This window comes from Pongo pygmaeus, chromosome 20, assembly GCF_028885625.2.
Source record: "Pongo pygmaeus isolate AG05252 chromosome 20, NHGRI_mPonPyg2-v2.0_pri, whole genome shotgun sequence".
Classification (NCBI taxonomy): Eukaryota; Metazoa; Chordata; class Mammalia; order Primates; family Hominidae; genus Pongo; species Pongo pygmaeus.
In genome coordinates, this window is record NC_072393.2 from 39,663,115 (window position 1) to 39,675,440 (window position 12,326).

The 12,326-nt window shown below is 43.1% G+C and overlaps 1 protein-coding gene across 2 annotated transcripts in view; it reads left to right on the top strand.

Moving 5' to 3' along the window:
• The first annotated feature begins 660 nt into the window (after positions 1-660).
• Positions 661-12,326, top strand: part of UBA2 (ubiquitin like modifier activating enzyme 2) — a 41,308-nt gene continuing 29,642 nt past the window's right edge. The window contains exons 1-7 of one of the 2 annotated variants that reach the window (XM_054462892.2): positions 674-887; positions 2,413-2,506; positions 2,897-2,980; positions 4,175-4,245; positions 5,679-5,743; positions 7,231-7,331; positions 11,029-11,150. In XM_054462892.2, coding sequence (XP_054318867.1) covers positions 4,241-4,245; positions 5,679-5,743; positions 7,231-7,331; positions 11,029-11,150 — 293 coding nt within the window. In that variant the 5' untranslated portion in view covers positions 674-887; positions 2,413-2,506; positions 2,897-2,980; positions 4,175-4,240. Of the gene's footprint in view, positions 888-2,412; positions 2,507-2,896; positions 2,981-4,174; positions 4,246-5,678; positions 5,744-7,230; positions 7,332-11,028; positions 11,151-12,326 lie in introns of both variants that reach the window. The other variant, XM_054462891.2, reaches the window with a different exon arrangement.

Below are 12,326 nucleotides of genomic sequence, written 5' to 3' on the forward strand. Positions count from 1 at the left end.
GCCACCACGCCCGGCTAATTTTTGTATTTTTAGTAAAGACGGGGGTTTCACCATGTTAGTCAGGCTGGTTTCAGAACTCCTGACCTCGTGATCCACCCGCCTCGGCCTCCCAAAGTGCTGGGATTACAGGCGTAAGCCACCGCGCCCGGCAAGGCGAAAATCTTACCACTTGGCATGGTTTACATTTTTTTTTTTTATTTTTTTGAGACGAAGTCTTGCTCTGTTACCCAGCCTGGAGTGAAGTGGTGCGATCTTGGTTCACTGCAACCTCCACTTCCAGGGTTCAAGCGATTCTTTCATGGTTTACATTTTAATACGCTTATTGATCATATTGTCCAATTTTTTGTGAGTTTCCTGTTCACATCCTTTGCCTATTTTTTTGGGGGGTGACACTTGTTAATTTGTAAGAGCTCTTTACATATAGGGACATCAGTTTTCTAACCTGTAAGGAAGTCTTGGCTGGGAGCTGAAACCCCAGGCTAGAATGCGACCCTTGGACCTTTTAGGTCTGATGACGGGCCTATGCTGGTGTGGGAATAACACCGCCGGTCTCAGCTGGAGGTCGCCAGCCCTTTGCAAGAGCCGGCCGGTCCCCGCGGGCAGCAGAACATCCCGGGGCGCTGTGCCCTGTGTCTGCCGGAGGTTGTAGTGCGCAGGAGCGGAAACCGGGCCGCCCTTCCCCCACCCGCTTCCGGCCGCGGCTCGGTTCTCCCGCCTCCGCCTCCGCCGCGGCTCGTGGTTGTCCCGCCATGGCACTGTCGCGGGGACTGCCCCGGGAGCTGGCTGAGGCGGTGGCCGGGGGCCGGGTGCTGGTGGTGGGGGCGGGCGGCATCGGCTGCGAGCTCCTCAAGAATCTCGTGCTCACCGGTTTCTCCCACATCGACCTGGTGAGGGCCGGGCGCGCGCGCGTGAATGGCGGGCTGTGGTGCGGGGGCTGGGATTCGGGGGTTCCGGGGCTCGAGGGGCTCTGAGGCTCAGGGCCCGGAGCCCGGGACCGGAGTTGCGGGGCGGGGGCAGGCTGAGACGCTCGGGTTGTGCCCCCCCGCGGGAGGAGACTGTTACTTGGGCACGGGGCGGGCCTCCGCTCGCTGGGCCGGCTCCGGACGCCGAGGAGGCCGCGGGCCCCCGCCTCCCCGGCAGCTCCAATGTGTGGCGCTTCGAGGGCGTGAAGCCGCCTGGTATCCTCCCTTCAAAACAAATTCCCGGCTGTTAGGAGATGCGGGAGAGGAGTGAGTCCCTCGCGGATGTTGTGACTTTAATTTGGAGATCCCCGTCGTAACTCCGAAGTAACGACCCGGGGCGGAGGATGGCGATGATAGCGACCAACGCGTCCCGAGCGCTGGTCACGAGCGGGTTTACACACGGAACGCGCACCATCTTCATACCACTCGAGGAGTGCAAACGCTGTTTCCACCCTGCTTTATTTTTAACAGATGAGGAAAGGGAGACGCAGTGGGGTTGAGTAACTTACCCTGGGTCACGGAGCGAGTGGCAGGGCTCCCGCAGGCTGCGTGACTGTCATTGCTCTCACAGTAGTCGGTACACTCGCTTGTTTCATTAAAGACGTTAGGATTGTGCCTTTTGCATTGGTGTACGTTGACAAGCCAGTGCTATTTTGAATCGTTATTTCTACTAATGCAAACTTTTTAGAGATTGGAAATGTTACTGGCCCTTGGGTGTGAGTTTAAAGTGTCTTAAGGGCTAGTGGAAACATGGAATGAACAAAAAACTACAGGTGGCCGACTGAATCATTGTTTCTTTCCTTTATGTATTATATATTTAAGCAAAAATTAGATAAAACTTAAAACTTGATACTTTTTTAACCATGTGTAAAAGTTTCCTTTCACAGTTTTTAGGTTAATAGTAAATGAAATTGTGTATGGATGAAGGCTTGAATTAAGGGAGGCAGCAAAAACTCAATAAACGTTTGCCATGTGTCATTTAAGAAAAAGAACAGAACCTGGGCAACATAGAGAAACCCCGTCTCTACAAAAAAAGAAAATTAGCGGGGCGTGGTGGTGTGCGCTTGTGGTCCCAGCTACGCAGGAGGCTGTGTCAGGAGGATCGCTTGAGCCTGGGAGGTCGAGGCTGCAGTGAGCTGTGTTTGCACCACTGCACTCCAGCCTGGGCAACAGAGCGAGACCCTGTCTCAAAAAACAAAGAAAAAGAACAGGGCATAGTTAAATTTAATATTTTGTATTTGAAAGAGTAATTCGATTGAAAGAGAAATACTTTTTGAGTATTTTTTGAGGCAGGGTCTGGCCCTGTCACCCAGGCTGGAGTGCAGTGGCCCGATCTCGGCTCACTGCAACCTCCGTCTCCCAGGCTCCAGTGATCCTCCCACCTCAGCCTCCCGAGTAGCTGTGACTACAGGCATGTGCCACCTAATTTTATTTTTTCTATTTCTTGTAGCCACCAGGGTCTCACTATTTTGCTTAGGCTGGTCTTGAAGGTCTGGGCTCAAGCGATTCTCTCACTTTGTCCTCCCAAAGTGTTGGGATTACAGGTATGAGCCACCACTCCCGGTGTAGAGAAATATATTAATATATTTTCAGTTAGTGTTTACCTCGACAGCACATATAGTTTTAATAAATTCACATATTTTTATGGCATCCAGGGAATTTCCTGAAATATTTGCCAGGATGATTAAACAAATACAATATGCCATTCTTTCAAAGTATTTTTGAGAAGTTTATCTCTGACATTAAATTTAGATTCTTACATGCATTAAATTATTCTTTATCAGTTTAACAATTTTGATATGGCGGATTCGAAAAACGTTTTCTCCACTAATGTAGCAAATATCAAAAGTTCTGGATTATAGGTGCTGAGAGTAGTGATACAGCTCAAACATACGTAAACATTTGTCATTTATCTGGGGTTTATGCATTTGTAGATTGATCTGGATACTATTGATGTAAGCAACCTCAACAGACAGTTTTTGTTTCAAAAGAAACATGTTGGAAGATCAAAGGCACAGGTAACTATATTTCTCATACCATTTCTATAATTCTTTGATGGAGCTTCTATTTGTGATAACAGATTAATCCTGCCTGTCATATAGGAGGGAAAAAAAGGGTGAAGCTCTCTCATTTCAGCTGTGAGATTGTGAGGGATAAAGATATATCAAGTAAAGGACTAAAGATTAAGCCCTCCTTTTTTGTTCTAAAAAGGAAATAATCCCGTGAATGGTGTAACTTTTGTGGCCTCTATATTTAAGTTTCTGATGGTTTGCTTAGGATGCACCTTGTGTTCCTACACCCCCTAGAGGTTGACTACTGCTATGTTTGGGGGCTAGAGGAGCTTTATGCTGCTGTCCTAGTTGAAACAAGACAGTTCCCTCTGATCTTTGTTTAGTTTTTTTAGTGTTCCTTGGTGATTCAGAGTCTTAAAACATCTTTTCCCTTTGCCTGTCTCCCAACCTGTTTGGCAAACCCCCTCTTGTTTCTCTTTTTCTTCTTTCATATTTTGGCTTCCTTCTCCAGGAGTACTTTCCTAAACCTTTTAGACTAAGTCAGGTTGGTTTTTTTCTCATAACAACCTTTACTTTTCCTATCATTTTCTTTTCTTTTTTTTTTTTTTTTTGAGGTAGGGTCTCATTCTGTCGCCCCAGGCTGGAGTGCAGTGATGCGGTCATGGCTTACTGCAGCCTAGAACTCCTGGCCTCAAGGGATCCTCCCACATTGGCCTCCCAAGTGCTGGGATTACAGTCATGAGCCACCATGCCTGGCCTTTTCCTATCATTCTCATGGCATTTATCAGAGTTTGTAGTTGAACTTAATTTGAATTGCTATTTGATTAATGTCTCTCTTGCTTGACATGTACGTTGTATAGTTCCTGGTACATGCAAGATGCTCAGTAAATACTTGTTAAGTGAATGAATGAATGACACTTGGTTACTTCATCTTGTATTTTTGCTGAAGCTTGCCATCATGTAGAAGTGTGTTTGGTGGTACGTGGGTCGGGGGGGCTCTCTGGTTATTTTATAAGTATGAAAGTATAATTTTATAAGTGTAGCTTAACCCTAATGCAATTTTCTCACATTTTTGGACTTCTTTGGTGTTTAATATAAATAAGGTACTATGTAAGTAGATAACAGCATTGTGGCTTCCAGAAGCAGATTTCAGATAGGAACAGAAATATTGTAGTAATTCAGTGTTGTTTATTTTTCCAGGTTGCCAAGGAAAGTGTACTGCAGTTTTACCCGAAAGCTAATATCATTGCCTACCATGACAGCATCATGAAGTATGCTCTAGTGATTACATTGCAAAGTTGTGTAAAGTATAAGGGTTTTGTAAGCCAAATATATGAGCTCAAAGTCATTCAGCTTTTTTTAAAAAAAATGATTTTTCTAGAATTATTAAACAGTGGTAGTTTCTGCTCACAAAGTGGCATTCTTTTTACCAGTTCATAAATACATGGTTTGAATGATTTAGATAAGTGGGGAGATAGTTTAATACTTTTACTAAGTAAGTTACTTGGAAATTTATAAAGACCTTATATGCTTGCCTTAAGTAAGAAGATATTTTAAACTATGAAATATCCTTATTTATGATGATTCAGACTTTTCTGAAGTGTTTGCCTTTTTTTGTTTAAAAGTTTCCCTCCTAAAATAATCTGTAGTATGACTCTGACTTCTGTAATATAACACTTAGAATTGTGGTAGGGCAGTAGTATTGACAGTACATAAATATATTTATCTCAGTAAAGATAGAGTAAATATATAATTTTGGAGGTGTTGGAGCAAAGGAGCTGTGGGCCGAAATTGTCCTTTATCTATGGTGGTTTAGCTCACAAGTAAATAGTGTTAAAAATAGTCCTTGTTTGAGGTACTGGAATTGAGGTACTTAACACTTTCTCAGGGTATTTGTATCTCCGGATTGTGGTTTTTTTTTTTATTTTGGTGAGACAGGGTTTTGCGCTTATTGCCCAGGCTGGAGTACAGTGGCATGATCTCGGCTCACTGCAACCTCCGCCTCCTGGGTTCAAGCGATTCTCCCGTCTCAGCCTCCTGAGTAGTTGGGATTACAGACACACGCCACCACACTCAGCTAATTTTTGTATTTTAGTAGGCGGGGTTTCATCATGTTGGCCAGGCTGGTCTCAAACTCCTGACCTCAGGTGATCCACCCGCCTTGGCCTCCCAAAGTGCAGGGATTACAGGCGTGAGCCACTGCATCCGGCCTGTATCTCTGGCTTGTTTTTTAGTTTTTTACTCTGTGAACCTGCCTATAGCCCTATAACCTCCTTACCCTGTGTTGCTTTCCCAGTGCTGCTAAAAGCAGAGACCCTAGGGGCCTGAACCCTGCCTGATCCTGATCATGTGAGGTGAAGTCAGAGGCCAGGCAGATCCTGGGAATGTGTTCTTTATGCGTTCCCAGGCACTTGCTGCCCAAAGAAGGCCTACTGGGACTAGTGAAGTCATGCCATCTTTCTGCCAGTTTGAGATCTTTCTCTTGTGCCCTAGCTGGCCAAAAAGGATAGGAATTTGAGGGAAATAATTTCTTTAAAATCTCCTTATGTTTTGAAAGAGTCAAACCTTACTATCTATATGGCATATAATCCTAATATCAGTTTTGTTTACAGTTACTATGTTTTTTTCAGAACTGTTTATTATACTGCAAAGATCATGTGGAAGGGTAGTTATTTTGGTGACCTTTTTTTATTTTGTTTTGTAGCCCTGACTATAATGTGGAATTTTTCCGACAGTTTATACTGGTTATGAATGCTTTAGATAACAGAGGTGAGATTATTTTAATACTTTTAATTTCTTAGTATTTCCTCTCTCCCATATCAAGTTTGTTTACAAATTTAGTATTTATTAGACTATTTACTTGTGATTTAGAACTTAAAAGACATAAGAGAAATGATCGAGTTTAAAGCATGCCCATTGATTGCAGTTTTATATAGAAATGACTTATTCCAGGAGGGAATTTAGCTATCATACTCTCTGCATTTCTACCAAAAGGTATAAATAGAAGTGAAGTGAAAAGCTCTCAAAAAGTGTGACTGTGGCTCAGCACAGTGGCTCACGCCTGTAATCCCAGCACTTTTTGAGAGACCAAGGCAGGAGGATCACTTGAGGTCAAGAGTTCGAGACCAACCTAGCCAACATGGTGAAACCCTGTCTCTACCAAAAAACACAAAAATTAACCGGTGTAGTGGCATGTACCTGTAGTCCCAGCTTCTCCGGAGGCTGAGGTGGGAGAATCGCTTGAAGCCAGGAGGCAGAGGTTGCAGTGAGCCTAGATCACACCACTACACTCCAGCCTTGGTGACAGAGTGCGACCCTGTCTCAAAAAAAGAAAAATTATGACTGGAGGGTGGAGTGGGGAATGCTTGAGTGATATTCTTTGTCTGTAATTACTTCCACATGTAAAAGTATATCTATCAAGTGAGTTTGCAACAAGTTGGGCCAGAAATATCTAAATAAAAAACACAAGGAAAAGTCAAAATTATGTTTATATATTTTTTAAGGTTTGGGGGTCTCACTGTTGCCCAGACTAGAGTGTCTGGGCACTGGTCACACCAGCACTGGTGTGATCATAACTCACTGAAGCCTTCAAATGGGCTCAAGTGATACTCTTACCTCAGCCTCTGCAGCAGCTACTCTGCAGACATGTGCCACCATACCTGGCTACTTTTTTTATGTTTATTTTTGTAGGGATGAAGTCTTGCTTTGTTGCCCAGGCTGGCCTCGAACTCCTGGCTTCAAGCAGTCCTCCCACCTCAGCCTCCCAAAATGCTGAGATTATGGGCATGAGCCACTGCTCCCGGCGTGAAATTACTCTCTTAACCTGACTCATCTTTTTTTCCTAGCCTTAAACTACTTTAATAGTTCCAAGTTGATATTCCACATTCTGCCTTTATTTCTATCACGTATTATCTGCTAATTATATTAGAATAGTGGTGAGTTAAGGAACACCTTGAAACAGTGTTTTGTGTAAGGTACAGCAATAGAAGAGAAATATGGCACTTTGGATTTTTAAAAGTATGTGTTTCTGTGGGTACTTCTCCTGGAGTAAATTTGTGATATAACTTCTATTTGATATTTTGCTAAGTGAATGTCTCTTAAATGTCTGTAATTAACAGTTGTATTATTCTGGCCATAGCTATAAGAAAATTGTACAAAAAATGAAGCCAGTAAGATAGTTTTGGGTCTGTGTCATCCTAATTAAAGATAACTAATTTTTTTTTCCCCAAAAACTCATACTGTGTTTTTACTTCCAGCTGCCCGAAACCATGTTAATAGAATGTGCCTGGCAGCTGATGTTCCTCTTATTGAAAGTGGAACAGCTGGGTATCTTGGACAAGTAACTACTATCAAAAAGGTAAAGAAAAGTTTTATTTTTTTAACTTCCCAAATATATATTTGAGACGTTGGAGCAGGAGGAAATAAACTTTGTATTTATATAAAATGAGCAGGTGAACATCCAAAATGTAAGGACTTTTATGCTTATATAAAACTTAAAATGTGGCCAGGTGCGGTGGCTCACGCCTGTAATCCCAGCACTCAGCACTTCAAGAGGCCGAGGTGGGCAGATCACCTGAGGTCAGGAGTTTGAGACCAGCCTGGCAAACGTGGTGAAACCCCATCTCTACTAAAAATACAAAAATTAGCTGGACATGGTGGCCAGCGCTTGTAATCCCAGCTACTTGGGAGGCTGAGCCAGGCGAATCACTTGAACCTGAAAGGCAGAGGTTGCAGTAAGCTGAGATTGCACCACTGCCCTCCAGCCTGGGCTACAGATCAAGACTCTCTCAAAAAACAAACTTAAAATGCTATAAAGGTGCTCAAAAGACTATGGGCAAGGAAATCTTTCAGCTCTGCCATTTTGTTTCATTTGACTTTTGTATTAAAATCCTTAGACTGGTAAGCATGATATACCAGGCATCAAAAATTTCTTTTTGTCGGCTGTGTGCAGTGGCTCGTGCCTGTAATCCCAGCACTTTGGGAGGCTGAGGCGGGCAGATGACTTGAGGTCAGGAGTTTGAGACCAGCCTCTCCAATGTAGTGAAACCATGTCTCTACAAAAAATACAAAAATTAGCTGGGTGTGGAGGCGTGCACCTGTAATCCCAGCTAGTTGGGAGGCTGAAGCACGAGAATTGCTTGAACCTCGGAGGTGGAGGTTACAGTGAGCCAAGATGGTACCACACTCCAGCCTGGGCAACAGTGAGACTCCGTCTCAAAAAAAAAAAAAGCCAGGCATGATGGCTCATGCCTGTAATCCCAGTACTTTGGGAACCCGAGGCGAGTTCCTGACCTCAGGATCACCTGAGGTCAGGATTTTGAGACCAGCCTGCCCAACATGGCGAAACCCTGTCTCTACTAAAAATACAAAAATCAGCCGGGTGTGGTGATGTGCATCTGTAATCCCAGTTACTTGGGAGGCTGAGGCAGGAGAATCCCTTGAACTGGGGAAGCGGAGGTTGCGGTGAGCTGAGATCACACCATTGCACTCCAGCCTGGGCAACAAGAGTGAAACTCTGTCTCAAAAAAAAAAAAACCAAAACATTCTATTGTCTAAAAGAGTCTGGGCTTATAATGTGGAAGGGAACTTTGAAAACTTTTTAGGGGTGTATTTGTGAAGTACTTTCAAACATTTAAATACAACTAGAGGATAATAGAACAAAATACCTGTGTGCTCATACCTCAGTTTTGTTTTGGTTTATTTATTTATTTATTTATTTATTTTTTGAGACAGAATTTCCCTCTTGTTGCCCAGGCTGCAGTGCAATGGCGTGATCTCGGCTCGCCGCAACCTCCATCTCCCGAGTTCAAGCAATTCTCCTGCCTCAGTCTCCCGAGTAGCTGGGATTATAGGCGTGTGCCACCACGCCTAGCTAATTTTGTACTTTTAGTAGAGACGAGGTTTCTCTATGTTGGTCAGGCTGGTCTAGAACTCCCGACCTCAGGTGATCCACCTGCCTCGGCCTCCCAAAGTGCTGTGATTAGAGGCGTGAGCCACCATGCTTGGCACATATCTCAGTTTTTAAAACCTCAACACAGCTTCATTTGCTATTCAGATATTTTTTCTTTTGAAGTTAAATATTGTAGATACATTTGAAGAGTTGTTTTCCATGTTTTGAAACTATAGAAGGAGAATTATAATGTACTTAACATTTGCTGGTTGTGTCTGATATTTTTTTGGCAGCTCATTCATGTTAGAAATTGTGTCTTTATTTGTTTTAACTGTTAAATGTTATTCTTGGAACCTTATTGAATACCATTCTACAAAAGACTGTTGTGTATGTCAGTGTATTAAGTTGTTGAATAAGTGGAGGCCTTCAGTATCTGTTGACAGATCAAGACGGAAGTTCTCTGTCTGCATTGCAATATGAGTCTTATGACTGCTTGCCATGTGGCTACCCTCAAGAAAGCATATTGGAAGGCTGAGGGCATCAGAAATGGTGTTTTGGAGAAAACTCTAAATCTGCTGCAATTTATATTAAAACAGTATTTGAGAGTTTTGGTTCGTGAACAATTAGCCTGGCTAATTTTTGCATTTTTGGTAGAGATGAGGTTTTGCCATGTTAGCCAGGCTGGTCTCAAACTCCTGACCTCAGGTGATCTGCCCGCCTTGGCCTCCCAAAGTGCTGGGATTACAGGTATGAGCCACCATGCCCAGCCAGACATTGCTTTTTATATCCTTGTTACTGTGATTCTGACACACCACTGTGTATTAAGACTGAAGGTGGCTGGGCGTGGTGGCTTACGCCTGTAATCCCAGCACTTTGGGAGGCCAAGGCGGGCGGATCACCTGAGGTAAGGAGTTCGAGACCAGCCTGGCCAACATGGTGAAACCCCATCTCTACTAAAAATACAAAATTAGCTGGGTGTGGTGGTGCGCGCCTGTAATCCCAGCTACTCGGGAGGCTGAGGCATGAGAATCACTTGAACCCGGGAGGCAGAGGTTGTGGTGAGCCCAGATCATGCCATTGCACTCCAGCCTGGGCAACGAGTGAAATTCCGTCTCAGACAAAAAGAAAAAAAGAAGAGACTGAGGTTAGGAGTATCTGAGATAATGAAAGATGATTCATTTGATAGTTTTGAAAAGTTGTCTCAGGTGTCATGTACTTCTTCCAAGGTATAAATTCCTTAAATTGTAATTTTAAGCTTGAATGTGTATCAATAAAATGGGCTGGGCGCAGTGGCTCATGCCTGTAATCACAGGACTTTTGGGAAGTCAAGGCGGGCGAATCACATGAAGTCAGGAGTTCAAGACCAACCTGGCCAACATGGAAAAACCCCGTCTCTACTAAAAATATGAAAATTAGCTGGGAGTGGTGGGAGATGCCTGTAATCCCAGCTCTTTGGGAGCCTGAGGCAGGAGAATTGCTTGAACCTGGGAGGCGGAGGTTGCAGTGAGCCAAGATTATGCCACTGTCCTCCAGCCAGGGTGACAGAGCGAGTCTCCGTCTCCCCACCGCCAAAAAGAAATGTATATCAATAAAATGAAGAGTATTTGGTTTAGTAACACCTAAGATTTTTCTGTGTAGGTAGATATATCTTGAAATTAATCTTTTAGTTTACTTAATTTCAGGAGATTATAAGGATATGGCTGTATTCCCCAGACCCACTTAGTTTTGCTCAAAAAAAAAAAAATATATATATATATATAAGGAAATGGCTGTGAATAATATTTAAATAACATTTACAACTTTGAGAAATAATTTCTTGGAAAGCTGCTGTTTGTCTTTCCAGTAGTTTTTCTGTTTAGTGTGATCAAGGTAAACTCATATTTGACACTCAGGTGTAGTAATTTTTATTTGGGCTTGTAAGTCATGTTCACTGAGCCAGGAGTCGGCGTCCTGGCACAGCCTTAGCTATGACTGGTAGATTCAGTTAGCTTTTGTGTTAGTTTATCATAAAGTAAGGATTTTGGAGTCACTAATATTTTAAAATTTCCTTGACAACATAAAACGCAGTTGGAATATAGATGAATGAAGTGTTTATATTACCTTATAATGTTGAGAAACTGCCATCGTGGAGTAAATATTTTTTTCTCATATCCTGACTTCCTAGGGTGTGACCGAGTGTTATGAGTGTCATCCTAAGCCGACCCAGAGAACCTTTCCTGGCTGTACAATTCGTAACACACCTTCAGAACCTATACATTGCATCGTTTGGGCAAAGTACTTGTTCAAGTAAGAGTGTGTCTATTTCTTGGCATGCTTTTCGGTACTGATGATGGAAAATGGAGTCATTTTTATTTAATTACCTTGAAGAGATTGAACTTAGGCTGTTTAAATATGCTGAAGGGATGCTTTAATAGCTTTCTTGCGGTATTTCTTAGGTTAAATTCAGCTGGCTGGGTGCGGTGGCTCACACCTGTAATCCCGGCACTTTGGGAAGCTGAGGTGGTCGGATCACCTGAGCTCAGGAGTTTGAGACCAGCGTGGCCAGCATGGTCTACTAAAAATACAAAAATTAGTTGGCCGTGATGGCGAGTGCTTGTAATCCCAGCTACTCGGGAGACTGAGGCAAGAGAATTGCTTGAACCCAGGAGGTGGAGGTTGGAGTGAGCCGAGATTGCGCCACTGCACTCCAGCTTGGAAACAGAGTGACAATTTGTCTCAAAAAAAAAAAAAAAAATTAAATGTGGCCATGACTGTTCAGGAAACTTAGTCTTATATTGGAGACAGCCATGTAACTAAGCGATAAAAATCTTTATATTTGGAAATGTGAACATATACTTACAAATAACCCATTGGTTATAAGAGAAATTACAGTGGAAGTTAAAAATACTCTGTACTGATAATGATGAAAATGCTATACCAGAATGTATTGAATGTGGTGGTTGGCAAAAAGTTACAGATTTACATACATGAAGAAAGGCCGAACATTAATTAGTAAATCTTTACTAAGAATCCAATTTAAGTTAGAAAATGAACCACAGAATACACTTCAAGAAATGAGAATGGTGCGGGCATGGTGGCTTATGCTTCTAATCCCAGCACTGTGGGAGGCTGAGATGGGAGGATCCCTTGAGCCCAGGAGTTTGAGACCAGCCTGGGAAACATGGTAAAACAGTGTCTCTACAAAAAATAGAAAAATGAGCCAGGCATACCTGTACTCCCAGCTACTTGGGAGGCCGAGATAGGAGGATCAGTTGAGCCTGGGAGGTTGAGGCTACAGTGAACTGAGATTGTGCCACTGCACTCCAGCCTGGGTGATAGTGAGATCCTGTCTTAAAATGAAGAAAGAAAGAAAAAAGGAATGAGAAGGAAGGACATTAATTGAAGTAAGAGCACATTTGATTACAAAATAGGAGTAAGTGAGAACTAAATGGGGAACATAGATAGCAGAGATTAAATAGGCTA